General features: G+C 49.1%; 1 protein-coding gene across 1 annotated transcript; it reads right to left on the bottom strand.

The window, feature by feature from the left end:
- Positions 1 to 302: 302 nt before the first annotated feature.
- Positions 303 to 21716, bottom strand: CACNG8 (calcium voltage-gated channel auxiliary subunit gamma 8). Its single transcript, XM_064293452.1, has 4 exons — positions 21443 to 21716; positions 4734 to 4817; positions 3310 to 3450; positions 303 to 1057 (listed from the first exon to the last, which is right to left on the bottom strand). The coding sequence occupies exons 1-4, from the start codon at positions 21618 to 21620 to the stop codon at positions 303 to 305; spliced, it is 1158 nt and encodes a 385-aa protein (XP_064149522.1). The 5' UTR covers positions 21621 to 21716.
- Positions 21717 to 22058: the final 342 nt, after the last annotated feature.

The following is a 22058-nucleotide window of genomic DNA, read 5'->3' as shown; positions in this document are numbered from 1 at the left end:
ACATGAAAAAGAAAACATCTCAAAACTGCAAAAAACACCACGGCCCTCCCCCCTCCCCCCAAATCCCACAAAAAAATAAAACACGACGCTCCTTCCCCACGGCCCCTTCCCTGCCCCAACCCTCGGGATCCCTGCTTCGGAGGGCAGGTTGGGGGGTGACCCGGGGAGAGGGGGGCGGGGTGGGGGTGAAGGCCCAGCAGTCTCCAGCGCGCTCAAGGGGGGCGCCCCCGACAGCCCTGTTGCGCGCGCGCCCGCGCACGCGCCCCGGACACGCGCCCCCTCGTCTCCCTGCGCGCGAGCCCCTACACCGGCGTGGTTTTCCTGTTGAGCGTATTGGTGTTGGAGGCGGCGGCCTCCTTGGCCAGGGTCCCAGGGGCGGGCGCGGCTGGGGGCGCGGGCGGCGCGGGCGCAGCGGGAGGCCCTGTGACCGTGACCGTGACGCCGCCTGCCGCCTCCTTGGGGAAGGCGTTGTGCAGCGTGAGGAAGCCTGCCGCGCCCCCGCGGTCCCTCTCGCCGCCCGCGCCCCCCGCCGCGCCTCCGGCGCCCCCTGGCGCCCCGCCGTACGCTCCTGCGCCCCCGCCGCCGGCGCCGGCGCCCGCCAGCCCTGCGGCGACGCTGCCCTTGGAAGGGTCGCGGCTGAGCGTGTACATGGAGATGTCCGTGGAGGCGAAGCCCGGGCCCCCGGGGCCGCCGGGAGACACGTCCCGCGACGGCGACGGCTCGCTGGAGCGGGAGCTAGAGCGGGAGCGGCGGCGGTAGCGGAAGCGGTAACTGGGCAGACGGAGGATGGCCGAGGGGCCGCTCCCGCCACTGCCGCTGGCGCCCCCGCCGGCCTTGAGCAGGTCCGAGCGAGACTGGCAGTGCGCCTCACGGCTGCGCTCGATGTAGATGTTGACTGCCAGCACTCCGATCACCTCGGCCAGGATGAATGACAGCCCGCCGAAATAGAAGGACCAGCCATACGAGTAGTGATTCTTCTTCTCCTCGTCCCGCTTCGGGCCTGGTTCGCCCGCGTTCGCCGAGATGTACACGATCACGCCGATGATGTTGCTCAGGCCTGGGCGGGGACGGGCAGAAGGGAGCCTCGAGGCCACCCCCGGCCCCGGCCCCGCCCCCACCCTGCCCCCGGGGGCCCGCATTGCCCGCCCGCCCAGAAGGTCCAGGTGCCGTCCGAGGTGGCCTAGCCAGGTCCAAAACAGTCTAAACTCTGCCCCAGTCGGCCCAGGCCCTGCCCCATGTGGTGTAAACTCCACCCTAGGTGGTCTAAACTCCGCCCCAGCTGGTCCAGGCCCCCCAGATGGTCTAGGACCCACCTCATATCCAGACCTGCCCTGGATGGTCCAAGCCCTGGGTGGTCCAAGCCCTGCCCAGCTGGCCTGAACTCCTCCCCATCTGGTCCAGGACTCGCCCCAAAAGATATAAACTCTGCGTTTGATGAACAATCCTGGCTTGGGTCTCCAAACCTCCCCCCAGGCGGTCTAGCACTTCCCCCAAATGGTCTAGGGAATGACCAGCCTGTCTAAAGTCCACTGCAGCTGGTCCAAGTCCCACCCCCAGATAGTCTAGGTCTTGCTCCTTTGGGGTTCAGACACCTTCCGGGGCTGGTCTAAACTCCTCTCCATCTGGTCCAGGCCCCGCCCCCAGCTTACTCAGGACTCATCTCAGCTGGAACAGGCCCTGCCCTTGAAGGTACAGGCCTGGTCCCTGCTGGTGTAAATTCTGCCTTCAAAGAACGATCCTGGCTCAGGTCTCCTCCGACCCACCCCAGGTGGTCCAGGCCCTGCCCCACATGGTGTAAACTTGGCCTTCAATGACGGATCCTGGGCTGGGTCTCCAGGACCCGCCCCATCTGGGCCAGGCCCTACTTAGGATGGTTTAGGCCCTGGCTGGCTCAAGCCCCGCCTCAGAAGGTCTAAATCCTGCCTTGGATGAAAGATCCTCGCCCGGGCCTCCAGGTTCCTCCCTGCCTGATTCAACTCCACCCTTAATAGTATCATCGCGATTTTTCTCCAGGCCACACCCTCTGCTCGTTTAAACTCTGTTAAGGACGTAATCCCTGTCTGTCTGTCCAGGCTCTGCCTCTTGCTGATCTAAACCTTCCTTTCATGATATAATCACAGCCTGGGTATCTATCCTAGGCCCTCCCTCTGGTGGTCTAAAATTCGCTCTTATTTTTGCATATCCCGCCAATCCTGCTTCTTTCTGGTCTATGCCCTACCTCCAGTTTGCCAAACCCCCAATCGCTGCAGGTCTACATTAGGCTCTCCGCCCCCCCCCCCACCTGCCCTGGGTCTGGCTAGTCCCACCTTTCAGATCTTCCAAGAGACATCCCCAGGCCCATCTCCCCAAATTCTACTCCTTCTCCGCTGGATTCCGCCCCTTCAAAAAGGCTCTGTGCCCTGGAGTTTCCCAAACCTGTTGCCCTCAGTGGATTCCGACTCATAGCAGCTGTACAGGACAGAGTGGAACTTTCCCATAGGGTTTCCAAGGCTGTAACCTTTCACAGAAGCAGACTGCCACATCTTTCTCCTCCAGAGCAGCTGGTGGGTTCGAATCGCTGACCTTTCGGTTAGAAACCGAGCGCTTTAGCCACTGCACTACCAGGGCTCCTTTTTTTGAGTCTGCCAGTCCTCGCTGATCTGGACCCTAACTCTTGACAGGGTCAAGCCCTGCCTTCTGGCTTCGGTTCAGTCTCTTGAGTCAGCCAGGTTGCCTGTTTACGCCCTTAGTGGCTTCCAACTTGCCAGGTCTTGCCCCTTCTTTTCTAGCTGCCCCTCCCCAAATAGGCATCAAACCCAGGCCCACCCAGTCTCCCTGATCCAGCCCTTTTTTTCCCAGGACGAGCCCCTAGGGCCAGCCACTCCTTGGATCCCCCAGGATCTATAAAGTCGCGCTCCCTAAGTAAGGCAGGCTTCCCTTGGGCGTGTAAAGGACTTTCTCCCTTTCCTGACCCCGCCCCCCGATGCCCCGCCCTGAGCTTCTAGCTTCAAGACCCCAATTCTGTCCCAAGGCCCCACCCCCTCTCCCAAGCTCCTGCCCTGCTTTGGAACCTAATCGCCCGGCGCCCCTGATGACGGGCCAGGAGTTTGTGGGTGCTTCGTTTACTCCTCCGGAAAACGGCGCCAAGGCTACACCTACCTTGCCCGGCGGGTGGCGATGGAGCTTGGGAAGAAGCTAGGAAGGCTCCAGGCCCCAGGAGGCACCCGGGGCAGAGTCGCTTTGCATATACGCGCGCGCGCACACACACAAACGCGCGCTCGCGCGCAAATGGGCCATCCCGACCCGCAGCCCCCTCCCTCTGCCTCTCACCTGCTGCCACGAACAGGATCCCTGCGCCCAGAATGATGTTCCTCTTGGATTTGTAGACCCGGGAAGCAGCCACACACACTCCCCCGAGCAGCAGGAGGATGGCACTGAGGATGGGAAAGATGCTAGAGGCCCGGACGACGCCTGCGGGGAGGAGGGAGAGAGGGTGCCAATGCGCTCGAGCGCGCTGCGCCTCCTGCGCTTTATCGTCCTCCTTTCTAGCTGCTTCTCTCATTCTCCCTCTCTGGTTCGGTTCTAGTTTTTGTCTGTCCTCTCCTCCCCCCCCCCCCCACCTTTTCGTTCCTTTTTAGGAAAAAAAATTTTCCTATTGCTCAGTCTGATTCTGTCTCCCTGTTTCTGTCCTTTTCTCGGTCCATTTTCTGGCTCCTAGGAATTTTTCCTCCTTCTTTATTTCTCCAAATCACTCTTGCTCTCTATTTTCTCTATGAACTTCTCCTTTCTCTAGATGACCCTCCCCTTTCTCTTTTTCTTTCTTGCCTGCCCTCTCCTCCTTCCTCTCTCCCTCTCGTCTGCCCATCTCTTTCCCTTCAAGTCCCTCTTTCTATCAAATCTCTCACTCTCAATCTTTCTGTCGTCCCCCTTTTGTCTGGCTCTTCTCTCTCTTCATAAATATGCAAAAATTTCCCCCTCTCTCTGTCTTTCCATCGCTTGATTCCTCCGTCTTCTTCTCTCTCCCTCTCCCTTTTCTACCTGGCTTTTTGTAGTTATTTGTGTCTGTTCTCGCTCCTCTTCTTTCTCTCTCTCCTCTCTCTATAACTTTCCTCTCTTTATCCCTCTGTCTTTCTTTCTCTCTCTCTTTCGCTTCTTCCTTTTCTGCCTGGCTTTTTCTAGTTATCTCGCTGTCTCTATGTACATATAGCCAGATAGATACATACACACATATATTCCTCTCTCTTTCAATCTCTTTCTCCCTCGGACTCCCTCCTTCTCCTTCTCCTTCTCTGCAGTCCTTTCCACTCACCCCCCAAACCCCAGGCGACCAGATTTTGCCATTTCTGAATCTTTGGCTAAAGCCGCAGCCAATCACAATTCAGGATTTACCACGTTCCCCCGGCAGCTACCAATCGCAGCGCAGGCTTCCCCAGCCAGCTCCAGCGAGTGGCCAGTCCCCGCCACAGATTGCAATCCCCGAATCCGCAACCAATCATAGCTCAGAGTTATTGCGCGCGCCAAAGGGAGCGGGTGGCCAATCAGCACCTAGGATCCCCCTCAGCCCGCCCCAAGGCGAGAGGAAGGGGCAGGAGAGGAACTGCTGAGCCAATCCGGAAGCAGAGATCTCAGTGTCTGAACTTGAATTGGCTGCGATGCTAAACTCCCTGTGTCTATGCGAGTGCCAGCCTCCTCTCCGGCCCCTAACCCTTCTCCAGGACTCGCAGGCCCCCTGTACGCCCAGTACCCCCACGTACGGAGCAGATACTCCGCGCTGTCATGATCGTAGTCTGTGTCCTCCGGGAAGTGGTTGATCTTCACGCAGACGCCTCTTTTCAACCCTGGAGGGGCGGGGGTGATGGTGGGGGTTTCAGAGTCGGGGGGTGGGACAGCCCCCCGTCTTGAGAAAAAACCCTCCACTTCCCCAAACCCCATCTCCCTCTAGGCTGAATGGGAGACAGGAGGTCCTGGCTCCTAATCCAGTCCCAGGATTTGGGGCAAACCCTCAACTTCTCTGGTCTCAGTTTAGCCCCGGGTTGGTGGAATTGGTTAAGTGCTGAGCTATTAATAGGAAAATTAGAGGTTCAAATCCACCCAGAGGCGCCTCGGAAGAAAGGCCTGAGAATCTATTCTACTTCTGAAAGATCACAGCCATTGAAAACCCTGTGGAACACAATTGTACTGAAACACTCGAGGTCAGGTAAGTTGGAATCAACTTGAAGGCAAGCGTTTGGATTTGGGTTTTGGTCTCGGTTTCCCCTACTGTTTAATAAAAAAGAAAAAACGAGGAGCTAACACCTTTGGATACTCATTAGAAGGCCACAAGGACCTTCATCCTGTGTAATTCAACCTCTCTGGGCCTCTGTTTCCCCTGCTCTAAGAATGAGGTTGTTGGTTTCGATAATTTCAAGGTACTCTTCACCTCTAAACTTGCCGACAAATCTGAAAACGCGTGGCAAAACAAAGAGGTAGAGGGCAATGAAGACATTTCCCGTGAGACCCTATGAAGTTTCAAAGCCAGTTGTGAGGAGAGCAGCCCCAGTGAATTACGGGAGTTATAGTCTCTTCAATCCCATGCATAAACCAAACTAGTTGCCATGGAGTCAATTCCGACTCATAGCTCCCCCATATGTGTCAGAATAGAACTGCTCCGTAGGGTTTTTAAGGCTGTGACTTTTCCAAAGCAGATTGCCAGGCCTTACTTCCAAGAGGCCTCTGGGTGGGTTTCAGTCATCAACCTTTGGTTAGTGGCCAAAGGCATTACCCATTTGTACAACCCAAAAAACCCATTGTCTTTGAGCCGATTTTGACTCATGGCCACCCAGGGACTACTGATCCCATGCATGTTGTTGTTGTCAGTTGCCATGGAGTCGATTCTGACTCATAGCACCCCCATGTGTCAGAGTAGAACTGCTCCACAGGGTTTTCAAAGCTGTGACATTTGGAAGCAGATCGCCAGGCCTTTCTTCTCAGGGGCCTCTGGGTGGGTCTGAACTGCCAACCTTCTGGCTAGTAGTCAAGCACTTAACCGTTCACACCACCCAGGGCAATCTTAACCTGTGTATAACCCCAAACCAAATCTATTACCACAGAGTCAATTCCAGCTGATAGCAACCCAGAGGACACAGCAGGGCTGCCCCACAGGTTTCCAAGCCTGTAAATCTTTACGGAACCAGACTGCCACATCTTTTCTCCTTTGGAAAGGCTGGTAGATTTGAACTGCCGACCTTTCAGCTCTTAGTCAAGCACTTAACCGTGTGCACCATCCAGGGGAATCCTAATCCTGTGCCTGGAACCCTCCGGAGAGAGATGGAGTGGTTGAAGTTAAAAGAGGCACTTGATGGGTGGAGTATTCCTCTAGGGGTCATGCAATCTCACTCCCTTCTTCCATCCCATAGTCCCCTTCTTCTGCCACTCAGATTCACCTCCTCACAGCCTTTGAGAACCTTTCTTCTCATCTTTGGGTATAGTTTCTGTGTGTCTCTCCAACCTCCAGGCCCTTGCTCTTCCTGTGGACCACTCCATTCTCACTCTTCACTGATGGAACACTTACCTTCAGTGTACAGTTCAGGGGTACCTCTTTTAGGAAGCTTTCTCTGACCACACACACACACACACACTCTTCCCACCAAGGTTGGCTCTGTTTCCTTCTCCCGGGTTCAACAGCTCCCTGTGCTAGCCCCTTTCTGACATGCATTGTGTCGTTTTGGGATCTTCTTCGTCCTCACTGAGCCGGGAGTTCCTGGAGGGGAGGGCAGAGGGCCGGGATCCCTCTGTGTGTCCCTTGCTTCACTTGACACTGTGCCTGGCAAACAGGAGGCCTCAAGAAATGGGCTTTGAATGAATGAATGAATGAAAAGAAAGAAGTAAATTATGAATGAATACAAGGATAGCAGAACTGGAGATTCAAGGCAGATGATAACAGGGCAAAGGAAAGGAGAGAAAGGAATTGGGATAAAGGAGGAAAAAACGGGAAGGAGGAATATAAGGCTGAGAGTAATACCAATAAATGGAGTCCCCGGGTGGTGCAAAAGATTAATGGGCTTGGCTGCTAACGGAAAGGTTGGAGGGTTGAGTCCACCCAGAGTTACCTTGGAAGAAAAGCTTGGTGATCTATTTGCAAAAAATTAGCCGTTGAAAACCCTGTGGGGCACAGCTCTACTCTGACACACATGAGTTGAATTGGATTGTTTGCCGTGAATTGAAGCTGACCCCACAGCAACTGGTCTGTTTTTTTTTAATACCAGTGAGAACTAACATTTGTGAAGTGCTTCCCAGGTGGACTCACTCATCTGATGTTCGCAAGAGTCACAAGCAACAGATACTGTTGTTGTTGTCCTTCTGTGGCCAAACACTTGGCTACTGGCGTCACACTGCCTGAGTATGAAGTCAACTCCACTGCTAAGTTATTCTCTGACCGTTTGGGCATGATTTAGGCCAAACTGCTTCAGTCCCGTCATCTATAAACAGTTGCCATCAAGTCAACAACTCGGATTCATGGTGACCCCGTGTGCTTCAGAATAGAACTGTGCTCCACAGGGCTTCTTTTTTCTTTTTTTAATACTACTTTATTGTGTTTGTGGTGAAAGTTTACACAGCAAATTAGGTTCTCATTTGACAATTTCTAGACAAAATTGTACAGATGCAGCACTGGAAGTGCTCAGTCATCTATGCCAAGAAACGTGGAAGACAGCTACCTGACCAACCGACTGGGAGAGATCCATATTTGTGCCTGTTCCAAAGAAAGGTGATCCAACCAAATGTGGAAATTATCAAACGATAACATTAATATCACAAACAAGTAAAATTTTGCTGAAGATCCTTCAAAAGTGGCTGCAGCAGTATATCAACAGGGAACTGCCAGAAATTCAGGCCAAATTCAGAAGAGGACGTGGAACCAGGGATATCATTGCTGATGTCAGATGGATCCTGGCTGAAAGCAGAGAATACCAGAAGGATGTTTACCTGTGTTTTATTGACTATGCAAAGGCATTAGGCTGTGTGGATCATAACGAACTATGGATAACATTACAAAGAATGGGAATTCCAGAACACTTAATTGTGCTCATGAGGAACCTGTACATAGACCAAGAAGCAGTTGTTCCAGCAGAACAAGGGGATACTGCATGGTTTACAGGTAGGAAAGGTGTGCATCAGGGTTGTATCCTTTCACCATACTTATTCAATCTGTATGCTGAGCAAATAATCCAAGAAACCAGACTATATGAAGAAGAATGCAGCATCAGGATTGGAGGAAGACTCATTAACAATCTGTGTTACGCAGATGACACACCTTTTTTGCTGAAAGTGAAGAGGACTTGAAGCATTTACTGATGAAGATCAAAAACTACAGCCTTCAGTATGGATTGCACCTCAACATAAAGAAAACAAAAATCCTCACAACTGGATCAATAAACAACATCATGATAAACGGAGAAAAGATTGAAGTTGCCAAGGATTTCAGTTTGCTTGGATCCACAATCAACACCCATGGAAGCAGCAGTCAAATCAAACAACGCATCCACTAACAATATTGGGCAAATTTGTTGCAAAAGACTTCTTTAAATTGTTAAAAAGCAAAGATATCACCTTGAAGACTCAGGTGTGCCTGACCCAAGCCGTGGTGTTTTCATTCGCCTCACATGCATGTGAAAGTTGGACAATGAATAAGGAAGACCAAAGAAAATTGATGTGTTTGAATTGTGGTACTAGTGAAGAATATTGAATATACCATGAACTGTCAAAAGAATGAACAAGTATGTCTTGGAAGAAGTATAACCAGAATGCTCTTTAGGAGCAAGGATGGCGAGACTTCGTCTCACATACTTTGGACATGTTACTGGGAGGAACCAGTCCCTGGAGAAGGACATCATGCTTGGTAAAGTAGAGGGTCAGTGAAAAAGAGGAAGACCCTCAATGCAGTGAATTGACACAGTGGCTGCAACAATGGGCTTGAGCATAACAACAATTGTGAGGATGGTGCAGGACCGGACTGCGTTTCATTCTGTCGTACATAGGGTCGCTATGAGGCAGGACTGACTCGACCGCACCTAACAACAACAACAGCATACAAATTATTCAGTGACATTACTTACATTTTTCACAATAAGTCAATGTTCTCTTTAATTGCGTACTAGTTGTTCCATTTCCAGTGCTCTAGTTTCCCTGATCCTTTTATCTTCTCATCTTTGCTTTTGAATAATTGTTGACCTTTTGGTCCATAGGGTTTTTAATGACTGACTTTCTGGAAGTAGATTGCCAGACTTTTCTTCTGAGGCACCACTGGGGTAGACTCGAACCTCCGACCTTTCAGTTAGCAGCCAAGCGTGTTAACTGTTTGCACCACCAGGAGACCCCCCTCATCTATGACAAGGGAATAATAGGACCTACCTCACAGGGTGGTTGTGAGGATCAGATCCAGGTAAAAAGATTTAGCATTTTGCATGGAATGCAATTAAGTGCTCAGGTGATCATCAGTCAATATGTTTCAATGGCTGTGACCTTTTGGAAGTAGATGACCAGCCCTTTCTTCCAAGGGTCCTCTGGATGGATTTGAGCCACCAACTTCTTGGTTAGTAGCCGAGCACTTAACTGTGTGTGCCACTCAGGGACTCCTGCCTACCTAGCACATAAACCAGTTGCTGTCGAGTCCATTTTGACTCATAATGACCCTATAGGACAGGGTAGAATTGCCCCATAGGGTTTCCAAGGCTGTAAATCTTTACGGAAGCAGACTGCCACATCTTTTTCCCATGAAGCAGCTGGTGGGTTTGAACAACTGACTTTTCAGTTAACACCCAAGCACTTAACCACTATGCCACTAGGGCTCCTTACCTGGCACATAGTAGGGGCTTAGAACTATTTTTAAAGAAAGAAAGAATGAATGAAGAAATGAGCAAATGAATGAATATATAACTCCCAAGGGCAAACTCTCACCCATCAGCACACTCAATATGGTATGTTTAGCAAGATTGTAGGCTCTCTTCCCTCCTTTGTGAATGAGATCATAATAACCCTCTCAAAGGGTCAATGTTAATTAAATGAGATTGAGCAAGTAAAGCACATGGCATGTAGAATCTCTCAACAGATTTGTGGTGACAGTAATAATGATAACCATTATGGGCTGAGGGCTAACCACATACCAGGCACTATTGTAAGCATTTGGCAGATCTTCGTTGTTGTTAGGTGTCATCGAGTCTGTTCCAACTCATAGCAACCCTACGTACAACAGAACGAAACACTGCCCGGTCCTGCGCCATCCTTACAATCATTGTTATGCTTGAGCCCATTGTTGCAGCCACTGTGTCAATTCATCGCATTGAGGGTCTTCCTCTTTTCCGCTGACCCTGTGCTTTACCAAACATAATGTCCTTCTCCAGAGACTGATCCCTCCTGACATGTCCAAAGTATACTTTGGACATACTTTGGCAGATCTTAGCTCACTCAATACTAGGGGGTAGGCAGTAATGGAATCCCTACAGACAAGGAAACCGAGGCACAGAGAGTTGGAGAGTTTGCCCGATCCCACTCTGGAGCAACTGGTTCTGTTTTTATATTTAAGGCAGTAGGACTTGGCGATTATGGTGGTTACAAGCGTGGGTTCTGAAATGATGCTTTATAGGCTCACATCCCAAGTTACTACTTCCCAGCTGTGTGGCATTGGGGACCTGAACTTCCCTGAGTCTCAGCTTCCTCCTTTGGAAAATGAGGACGATAACATGACGTTATAGGGTTTCAGTGAGACGTCAATGAAATTTCATGAAACAGTCAAGCAGAGAATGCAAGGTATGCCGCTGATGTTGTTATCAGCAGCTGTTATGTCAATTCCAACTCATGGTGACCGTATGTGTGCAAAGTAGAGCTGTGCTTCATAGGGTTTTCAAGGCTGGGACCTTTTGGAAGCAGATTGCCAGGCCTTCCTTCTGAGGCACTTCTGGGTGGGTTTGAACTGCTGACCTTATGGCTAGTAATTGGGCATATTAACAGTTTGCCCAAACCAGGGACTCATAAGTATGCCTAAAAAAAACCAAAAAAACCATTGCCATCAAGTCTATTCTGACTCTTAGCAACCCTATATGACAGAGTAGAACTGCCCCATATAGTTTCCAAAGCTGTAAATCTTTTCCGAAGCAGACTGCCACATCTTTCTCACACAAAGCAGCTGGTGGGTTTAAACTGCAGAATTCTGGTGAGGTGCGGAGTGAGTGCTTAACCACTACGCTACCAGAGACTCTCTGCATATGCCATATGCCTCACTATATTATCTGACCCAATTGGTCTGGAAGCTTCTAATAAGCAGGGATGATGGTGACATGTCCCAGACTCTCCCCTGGGGTCTGCTTTGCCCAGAACTAGGTAGGCGGGGTTGAGAGCCTTCGAGCTGGAGTGAGAACTTGTGGAGAAGTGAGTTCTAGCCCTGGCTCTGCCCCTTCCAGACTGAGTGACCCAGGCTGGGTCACTTCCCCTTTCTGGCCATCAGTTTCCTGCTCTGACCAATGAGAGTGGTAATAATACTGCTATGGATTGAAATGTGTGCCCCCAAAAGAATGTATTGTAAATGCTAACCTCCATGCCTGTGGTTATCATCCCATTTGGGAATGGGTTGTCTTTGTTGCGTTAATGAGGCAGGATCAGTGTAAGGTGTGTCTTGAGTCAATCTCTTACAAGGCATAAAAGGAGTATCCTGAGCAAGCAGAGATGAGGGAAGATACTAGATGCCGTATTACATGGAGAGCTCCGAGGAACCAGGAAACAGAAGCTGAAGAGACAAGGCCTTCTTCCAAAGCCAGCAGAGAGAGAAAGCCTTCCCCTAGAGCTGGCAGCCTGAACTCAGGCTTCTAGCCTCCTAAACTGTGAGAAAATAAACTTCTGTTTGTTAAAGCCATCCACTTGTGGTTTTCTGTTATAGCAGCACTAGATAACTAAGACAAATACTTTCCCCCTGGTGTGATTGTGAGGATTCGAGGAGATAATAAGGCATGCAAAGTGTTTGGCACTGGGCTTTCTATAAACCACAACCAATTGTCATGGAGTCGACTGACTCGTGACCCCATGTGTGTCAGAGTAGAACTGTGCTACACAGGGTTTTCAATAACTGATTTTTCTAAAGTAGATTGTCAGGGATTTCTTCCAAGGCATCTCTGAATGGACTCAAACCGCCAACCTTCTGGTCAGCAGCCGAGTACGTTAATTGCAGCGTCCAGGGGCTTTATACAAACCAAAACACCCAAACTTGCTCTTGAGTCGATTCCAACTTATGGCAACTCTATGTGTGCAGAATAGTACTGCTCTGTAGGGTTTTCAAGGCCGTGACCCGGGCAGCACAAATGGTTTGTGCTCAACTACTAACCTAAAGGTTGGCAGTTCAAATCCACCCAGCAGTGCTTTGGAAGGAAGGCCTGGTCATTTCCTCCTGAAAAATCAGCCACTGAAAAGCCTATAGAGTGGAAACAACCTAAGTGTTCATCAATAGATGAATGAATAAACAAAATGTGGTATATGCAGACAATGGACTATTACTCAGCCATAAAGGGAAATGAAGTTCTGCTGCATGCCCCAACATGGACAAACCTAGAAAACATTATGCTGATCGAAATAACTCAGTTGAAAAAGGACAAATACTGAAATACGTGAATGTATAGAGACCGGAGCTTATTGGTGGCTATCAGGGGTGAGGGGCGAGGGTAAAAGGGAGTTACTGCTTAGGGGGCCCTGAGCTTCTGTTGATGGTGGTGGAATAATTTGGAAAAGAATAGCAAGGATGGTTACACGACATGAAGAATGTAATCAGCGTCACTGAATTACACATGTAAAAATTGCTGAGTTGGCAAATGTTTCGTTATATATGTTTTTGCCATAATGAAAAAAGGAAACTCTATGGAGCATAGGAAGCCCTGGTGGTGTAGTGGTTAAGTGCTAGGGCTGCTAACCGAAGGGTCGGCAGTTCGAATCCACCAGGCACTCCTTGGAAACTCTATGGGGCAGTTCTACTCTGTCCTACAGGTCTATGAGTCAGAATCAACTCAACAGCATGGCTTTGTTTGGTTTTCTTTTTTGTGGTGCACAATTCTACTCTGACACACATGGGGTCACCAGGAGTGGGAATTGACTTGACAGCAACTGATGGGTTTAGCTTTGTTCTCCTAGGAAACAAAAGAGACCTGGACACAAATGCAGGCCCGACTGCATATTCACTGTGTGACCTTAGGCAAGGTACTTCACTTCCCTGAGCCTCTCTGATTCCTCTTCTAGAAGGTTGTTGTGTGTTGCTTTCTTAATTGCCCTTGAGTCATTTTTCACTCACAGCGACCGCATGTGACAGAGCAGAACTGCCCTGCAGAGTTTTCTAGGCTGTAATCTTTTTTTTTTTTAAATCTTTATGGAAGCAGATCACTAGATCTTTCTCCTACAGAGCCACTGGGTGGGTTTGAGCCACCAATCTTTTGATTAGCAGCCAAGCACTTAACCACTGTGTCACCAGGGTCCCTTAGGTCTGGGATTGAGCCCTAGAATCTGCATTTCTAACAAGTTCTTAGGAGATGCTGTTGCAGGTGGTCTGGGAACCCCACTTTGAGAATTGTTGAGGGCTGGGTGGGTTCAAACCACCAGCCTTTCGGTTAGCAGCCAAGTTCTTTAACCATTGTGCCATCAGGGCTTCTTTCTAGAAAATAGGGTAATAATAGGATGTGCTTCACAAGGTTGTTATGTGTATCCAGTGACACATGAATGACAATTATAGTAACAATAAAGTAGGCCTTCTCTTGTCCCTCCCTTAAATCATTTACCCTCTTTGGCCTCCAGGGCACACAGTTGCCTAGTTTTTCAAACCTCAGTGACCACTCCTTTCTCAGCTCTCTTTCCTGGGTGCTTCTCATCTCCTTGACCTTTTTGTTGTTGAGAATATACACAGCAAAAAAACATACACCAATTCAACAGTTCCTACATGTACAATTCAGTGACATTGATTACATTCTTCAAGTTGTGCAACCATTCCTACGCTCCTTTTCTGAGCTGTTCCTCCTCCATTAACATAAACTCAGTGCCCCTGAGGTTCCTATCTAATCTTTTGAGTTGCTATCGTCAATTTGATCCCATATAGATAGATCTTAAAAGAGCACAATGCTCAAGGCAGACATTTTTTACTAGTTAATTTTTATTGTTCACTTTTAAGAAGTCTTCAGAGATATTTTTTAAGTTTTAAAGATGATCTCAGGACAATAGTTTCAGGGGTTCATCCAGGCTCCAGGGCTCCAGGAAATCTGGAGTCCATGAAAATTCGGAATTCAGTTCCGCGTTTTCCCCGTTTTGATCAGGATTCTTCTATTGACTCTTTGATCAAATGTCCAGTAATGGTAGTTGAGCACCATACCTGACCTTTTAATAGTGGCCTGCCACAGTCTCAAAAGAATGGTGGCAGCACAGTGGTCAAGTGCTCAGCTGCTAAGTAAAAGGTCGATGGTTTGAACCCATCAGCTGCTCCTCAGGAGGAAGAAATGGCAATCTGCTCTGGTAAAGAATACAGCCTTAAAAATCCTATGGGGCAGTTCCACTCTGTCACATGGGATCTCTATGAGATGGAATAGACATGATGGCCAACAGTAGGGGCCTTGGACTCAGCCCTTAAACCACCTTTTTGTTTGTTTGTTTCTGTCTCTATTCACCTTCTGGGTGACCTCATTCATTTGTGCACCATCAGCCCCCAAATTTATATCTCCAGCCCAGACTCTCCGCTGAACTCCAGACTCATATATCTCCAACTAGACCCCATGGGCCAAATCCAGCCTGCCAAATCCAGAGAAGAATGGATTTTACATTTTTTTTTTAATGATTGAGAAAAAAAAATCAACATCGAGTAATTATTTTGCGGCACATGAATGTTATATGAAACTCCAGTTTCGGTGTCCATAACCAAGACCAAACCCGTTGCTGTTGAGCCGATTCTGAGTCATGGCAGCCCCATGTGCTACAGGGTAGAGCTGTGCTTTGTAGGGTTTTCTTGGCTATAATCATTACAGAAGCCGATCACCAGGCCTTTCTTCTGTGGTCCTCCTGGGTGGGTTCAAACTCCCAACCCTTAGGTTAGTAGTCAAGTGCAAACCATTTATGCCAGCAACCTACAGAACCTTTTGTTCATAAAGTTTTATTGGAATATAGTCATGCTTATTCACTTATGTATTGTCTGTGACACTTTGGTGAGCAGTTGTGACAGAGACTGTAGGGGCCACAAAGCCTAAAATATTTACCAGCAGGCCCTTTACAGAGAAGGTTTGCTGATTCCGGTTCTAGATGATACCTCAGATATCATCATCATCAGATATCAGGCATACCTTAACAAACATCATAAATCTAACAGTCTCTGGGTGGCGCAAATGGTTAGGCACTGGGCCACTAACCAGAACCAAACTAATTGCCATCAAGTCAAGTCCAGCTCACGTCAACCCCATTTGTTACAGAGTAGAACTGCTCCATAGGGTTTTCAGCGGCTGTTATCTTTTGGAATGAAATTGCCAGGCCTTTCTTCCCAGGGGTCTCTAGGTGGGTTTGAGTGGCCAGCCTTTTGGTAATATCATTGTTAGTTGCTATTACGTTGATTCCGACTCATGGCAAGCCCATATGTGTCAGAGTAGAACTGCTCTGTAGGGCAATCTGTGGGTGACACAAACGATTAAGCACTTGACTGCTAGCCAAAAGGTTGGCGGTTCAAAAACACCCACAGTGCCTCAGGAGAAAGTCCTGGCAAGCTACTTGCAATAAATCAGCCACTGAAAACCCTATGCAGCACAGTTCTACTCTGGGGTCGCCGTGAATTGGAGTTGACTCCGTGACAACTGGACTGGTTTCGGTTTGTAAGTTTAACATATCCAAAACTGAGCTCATGCTATTCCTCCTTATAATCAAGTAGGTGAGGTAAGCTCGAATTAAATTAAATTAAATATCTGCTGTTTCATCTGAAGAATGGCTCCTCCACTGTCAGGTGCTCAGGCCAAAGCTGTATAAATAGTGATTCTCAACTAGGGGCAATTTTGCCCCCCAGGAGCTATTTAGTCATGGCTGGAGGTATTTTTAGTTGTCACAACTGGAGGAGGAGGAAGGAAGATGCTACTGGCATCTAGTGGGTAGAGACCAGGGATGCCGCTAATAATCCTACAAGGCACAGGGCAGTCTCTAACAAAATAGAATTATCCACCCAAAAATGTCAACAGGGTCGAGGGTGCAAACCCTGCCTTAGAGCCACCCCTGGCTCCTTTCTCTCTCATGCCCCACGACTGACCTGTCAGCAATTCCTACCCACGGTCTCAGAATATATTCTAAATTCAAGCTAATTCTCACCAGCTCCACTGTTCCTTCCCTAGACAAGCCACCTCCAGCTTCCCCTCTTGCCTTCCCCTCAGGCATCTGGCCACACAGCAGCAGGAGCAATCAGGTTAACGTTTAGGTCAGCTCATGTCACTTCTTTGGCTCAAGAACCTTCAGTGGCTCCCATCTCAGAGTGAAAAGCAATGTACATTCAAAGGATGATAAGACCCTGCAAGGTTGGGACCCTGTTACCTCTCTGAGTACACCTCCTGCTACACTTCCCCTCACTCACTGTGCCCCAGACACACTGGTTCCCCAACAGTGCTCCAACACACAGGTGCACTCCTACCTCAGGGCTCTTGCCTTGGCTGTTCCCATGATCTGAAGTCCTTTCCCCCAGATATCCACATGGCTCTACCTCCCACTCTGTTCCGACCTTCACTTAAACATCACCTTCTCAGTGAAGTTTCCTGGGCCTCTTTATCTACAATTTCACACAAATACCCCTGACATTTCCCACCTCCTTCTCTGCCCCCTTTTCACCTTACCACCTAGCTCTATCAAACACCCTAAATGTATTATTTATGTCCTTTATTATCTATCTCTCCCCCTAGAACGTAAGGTATACAGGAACAGAAATATTTTTGTTTGTTTTCTTTCCCCCACTGCTATATCCCCATAATAATGTCCCTGGGTGGCACAAGTGGTTTGCACTCAACTACTAACCTAAAGGTTGGTAGTTCGAACCTACCCAGCAGTGCTAAAGAAGAAAAGCCTGGCGATCTGCTTCTTAAGGATTGTTATTGTTGTTAAAATTGGTACTGTAATTCTGACTCATGGCAAGCCCCCATGTGCAGAGTAGAGCTGCACTCCGTTTTCAAGGTTATGACCTTTCAGAAGCAGATTGCCAGGCCTATCTTCCAAGGCATCTCGGGGCAAGTTCGAACTGCCAACCTTTCAGCTATAAACGTTACAGCCAAGAAAACCCTATGGAGCAGTTCTACTCTGTGACATGTAGGGTCATCATGAGTCAGAATCGATTTGACAGCAATGGGTTATTTTTTAGTTTTATCCCCTAAATTGACAACAGTGCTTGGCACATAGTAGAAATGCAATAAATATTGGTTGTTGAATGAATGAATGAATGCCATACACTGTCCTAGGGGTTTCATGACGCAAGCCCCACACTTGGACCTGTGCCTGGTGCTTGATCAGACCAATCAATGGACATGAACTCACATGCCCACAGGAACAAGCAGGTAACATAAGGAGAAAAGTGGGTGGGATGCGAGGGGATAGGGAGTGGTGGAGACTCTGGCAAAACGGAGAGACCCACACCAGATCTGAGGAAACAGCCGCTACTCAGACCTAGCCAGTCATAGCCACCACAGAAGGCAGGCCCCGTGATGGCAGTCTTCTGCTTTTTCAAAAGAAGCCGGAAATCGGATTTTCAATGTGAAGCCTCCCTATTTTCAAATGTTGCCAACTGATTCAGATTTGGGTTTCAGTTTCAACCACTCTGCATGATAGACATGCACATCAGTTTGTAACCTCTGTGATGCGCAGACCTGAGTTCTCTTGGCTCTGTCCCCTTTCATAGCTGGGCGACCTTGAGCAGATGGCTTAGCCCCAATGAGCCTCAGTTTCCTCCATCCTGACAGGAGGGTGGGACCCACATCATAGAATTAAATAATAACCTTCCTGGCTTGTTGTGCTGTTTGTTGTTACTAGCTGCCGTTGAGTCGGCCCCAAACTCGTGGGACCCCGTGCACAGCAGAATCAGACCGTAGTGATTCATAGGGTTTTCACTGGCTGGTTTCCAGAAGTAGATTACCAGACCTTTCTTCCTAGTCTGCCTTAGTCTGGAAGCTCACTTAAGCCTGTTGGGCACCACAGCAACACACCTTCAATGACAGATGGGTGCTGGCTGTATTTGAGGTGCATTGGCTGAGAATTGAACCCGAGTAAAGGTCCCTGGGTGGGGCAAGCAGTTTGGGCTGAAATAAGCAGTTCAAACCCACCCAGAGGTGCCTTGGAAGAAAGGTGGCAATCTGCTCCAAAAGATTCCAGCCTTGAAAACTCTATGGAGCAGTTCTACTCTGACACACATGGGGCCGCCATGCGTCAGAATGGACTTGACGGCAACAGTTTTTCTTTCTTTTGAAAGGAGATGTGAGGGAATTTCAATCTGTTGGTGCCAGAGGAAGGAGCCCTAGTGGTGCAGTGGCTAAGTGCTCAGCTGATAACTGAAAGGTCGGTGGTTCGGACCCACCAGCTGCTCTGCTGGAGACAGATGTAACTGTCTGCTTCCATAAAGATTACAGCCTTGGAGACCCTATGGGGCAGTTCTACTCTATCCTACAGGGTCGCTATGAGTCGGAGTTGACGTCATGGCAACGGGTTTGGTTTTGGAGCCAGAAGGGGAGCTTTGGTATTGGCTAGTCCCACTCCCTCATGTTGCAGATGAGGGCTGTAAGGCTCAGGGAGGTGAAAAGACAGCAGTCACACAATAAGTCAGACACGCAGTAGGACTGGAACCCATGCTTCCTGCTTGGCATAGATGTAAGAAACAGCAAAGCTGAGAGTGCAGGAGAGAAGGAGCAGTGGAGGAAGAGGGTTGGAGTGGAGGAGACCAGAAGCAGAAGGATCTAGCTGGACAGGATGAGAGACAGAGAGAGAAAACAAAAATGAAGATGCGAAGAGAGAGCAAGTCAGGAGAGAAGAGAAGTCTTAGAGTCAAGAAATGAGGCATCTAATTGCCTCCATGAACTGTGTCCTTTGCATGAAACCAGAATAACTGAATGGTGCCCATTTATGTTACTGAACATCTTGATCAAAGATTCTGTAGAAGAATCCCAATCAAAAGGGGGAATACACAAAACAGAATTTAAAATTCTCACGGACTCCAGGTTTTCTTGGAGCCCTGGAGCCTGGAAGAACCTCCGAAACTGTTGCCCTGAGATCATCTTTAAACCTTAAACCAAAAAATACCCCCAGAAGTCTTCTTAAAACCACACAATAGTTACGTTTAACGAGTAAAGAATGTCTGCCTTGTACTCTTTCAAGATCTGTCTATATGGGATCAAATTGACAACAGCAACTCAAAAGATTAGATAGAAAACTTAGGGGGCAGTGAGTTTATCTTAATGGGGGAGGAACAACTCAGAAAAGGAGCGTAGGAATGGCTGCACAACTTGAAGAATGTAATCAATGCCACTGAGTTGTACGTGTAGAAACTGCTGAATTGGTGTATGTTCTGCTGTGTATATTCTCAACAACAATAACAAAATAAAATTAATTATTAAAAAAAAAAAAAGAAAGAAGGAATTGAAGCATTACCTGAGCATTATGCTCTTTTAAAGACCTATTTCTATGGGATCGAACTGACAAATGCAACTTGAAGAATGTAACCAGTGTTACTGAATTGTACATGCAGAAATTGTTGAGTTGGTGTATACCCTGCTGTGCACATTTTCGCCAGAAATAAAGGACGGAAGGAAAGAAAGAAAGAGGCATCAAATGAGGCAGGAGTAGAAAAATGCTTGAATGTAGGACTGATAGGTCAAGGGATGTAAAGGAAAAGGAGGAAAAGGACCACAATGGGGGAGAGACCCTAATGGGAAGAAAAGCAAGACAGGCAGACTTAAGGGTGGAAAAGCAGCAAGAGAGAAAAGAGGACCGATTCATGAATGATGTCAAGATAAGGCAAGGAGTTTCATGGGAGCAACAGTGCCAGCAAAGAGGTGAAAGGGAAGGAGGGGTTGAAGAAAAAGGAAAAAAAAAATTTTTTTTTTTTGAAGAAGGGACCGCAAATAGGGGCAAGACAGGCAGAGGAATTTGGAGAACTGGAGTATGTGTGAAAAACTGAATGTCTGAAGAGAGAAGAAGCAAGGGATGAAGAAGACAGTGGTGGGGGATTCAGAGAGATAGGTCAAGGTGCTGTTAGTTGCAATCAAGTTGATTCTGACTTGTGGTGATCCCACATGTGCAGAGTAGAACTGTGCTCCAGAGGGTTTTCAATGGCCGAAATCCTACAGAAAGGAGTCCTGGTGGTGCAATGGTCAAGCACTGGGCTGCTGACTGGAAGTTTAGTGGCTCGAACCCACCCAGGAGTCCTACAGAAGAGACCTGGTGATCCGCTCCCATAAAGATTACAGCGTAGGAAACCCTACAGCACAGTTCTACTCTGTCATACAGGGCTGCTATGAGGCAGAATTAATTTGATGGCACACAACAACAACCTTATGGAAATAGATCACCAGGCCTTTCCTCCGAGGCATCCCTCAGTGGGTTTGAACTGCCAACCTTTGGGCTAGTAGCAGAGTGTTTAACCATTTGCACCACCCAGAGACTCCAAAGGGTCAGGATTAATGGTCCATAAAGGAAGACACAACGTTTAGGGGACACTGAGATTCTGTGGAGAATGATAGAAAAATTTGGGAACAGTGATGGTTGAAAAACATGATGGGTGTAATTAATGTCCCTGAACTGTACATGTGAAAATTGTAGAAATGGCACGTGTTTTGTCATTTAATATGGAACACAATAACAATAATAATAAAAGATAAATGGTCCAAGGACAAGAGGAAAAGCAGGGGGTATGAGCACAGTACACTGAGGCAGAACCCACTGCTTTCCAGTGATGGCGACTCCTAGAGACCCTACCGGACAGAGCAGAACTGCCCTATAGGGTTTCCAAAGGTGTAACCCTTACAAGAACAGACTGCCACATATTTCTCCCGCAGAGCAGCTGGTGGGTTCTAACCACCGACCTTTCTGTTAGCTGTTTAACCACTGCACTACCAGGGCTCCTTACACTGAGGGAGGGGGAGCCCCAAGTGCAGCAAGACCAGGCCAGGAGGGAATTAAGGGGGTGAACAAGAGGGGGAAAGGGGGATGAATGAAGGGAAGAGAAGGTATGGGTGAGGAGGCCCCCGGATGCTCAGGGAGGCTCAGAGGCAGAGGATGCAGGAAGAGGGCCAGGATGGCCAGAGGAGTGGAGAGAAAGGGAGAAGCATCCAGAGTTTGAATGGGAAGGCTCAAGAGGCCCTATGTCCGAGGAGAAGGGACACAAAAGGAGGACCCAGGAAACAGGGAGACATGCAAGAGTGGATGGAGAGGAGCTCAAATGGCGGGAGGGGAGGCAGAGGCCGCCCCCCACCCACCCTACCTTCCAGGCAGCAGATTCTCCAGAGGCCTGAGTGTGTGAGGCCGCCAGGGTCCTTCTTCTCGGAGGTGCCCCCAGGCCCGCGGTGGGGGGGCCCATCGTCGCTGGCTGTGAGGTTGGTGGTGTTGCAGATGAAGGCGCGCGTGTACAGCCAGTAGTCGGTGCTGATAGCGATGGTCATGAGGCCAAAGGCGGCGAAGGCGCCCACCGTCGTCAGCAGAACCTGCACCCCCTTCTCGCACCAGAGACCCCGCTCTTCGTTCCAGCGCTTCAGCGACTCCAGTTTGACCACAGGCAGCCGGGGGGCCGTGGGCCACCACCGGGGCAGCGGGGGCGGGGCCGTGCCGGCGGCTGGGGGGGTTCACAGCGCAGGCAGAAGCTGGGGGCCCCCGGGGCCGGCGGGGATGGGGAGGGGGCGGCGAGGATGAGGTGGCTGCGGCCTGGGAGGGGGTCAGAGGGCTGCCATGGTCTCTGGCTGATGGAGGGCAAGGGAGTGAGATAAAGGGGTTAGGCAAGAAGGCAGACCCACCTTCCCAATCCCACCACCCCAAAAAAACTATCTCCTCTGTTAAAAGCACTCCTCACTCTCTGGTTCCAGTGTCCCCCTTTCTCTACAAAA

Source organism: Loxodonta africana, chromosome 11, assembly GCF_030014295.1.
Source record: "Loxodonta africana isolate mLoxAfr1 chromosome 11, mLoxAfr1.hap2, whole genome shotgun sequence".
Lineage (NCBI taxonomy): Eukaryota > Metazoa > Chordata > Mammalia > Proboscidea > Elephantidae > Loxodonta > Loxodonta africana.
The sequence above is the reverse complement of the archived record's forward strand: the minus strand, read 5'-3'. Positions and strand labels throughout refer to the sequence as shown.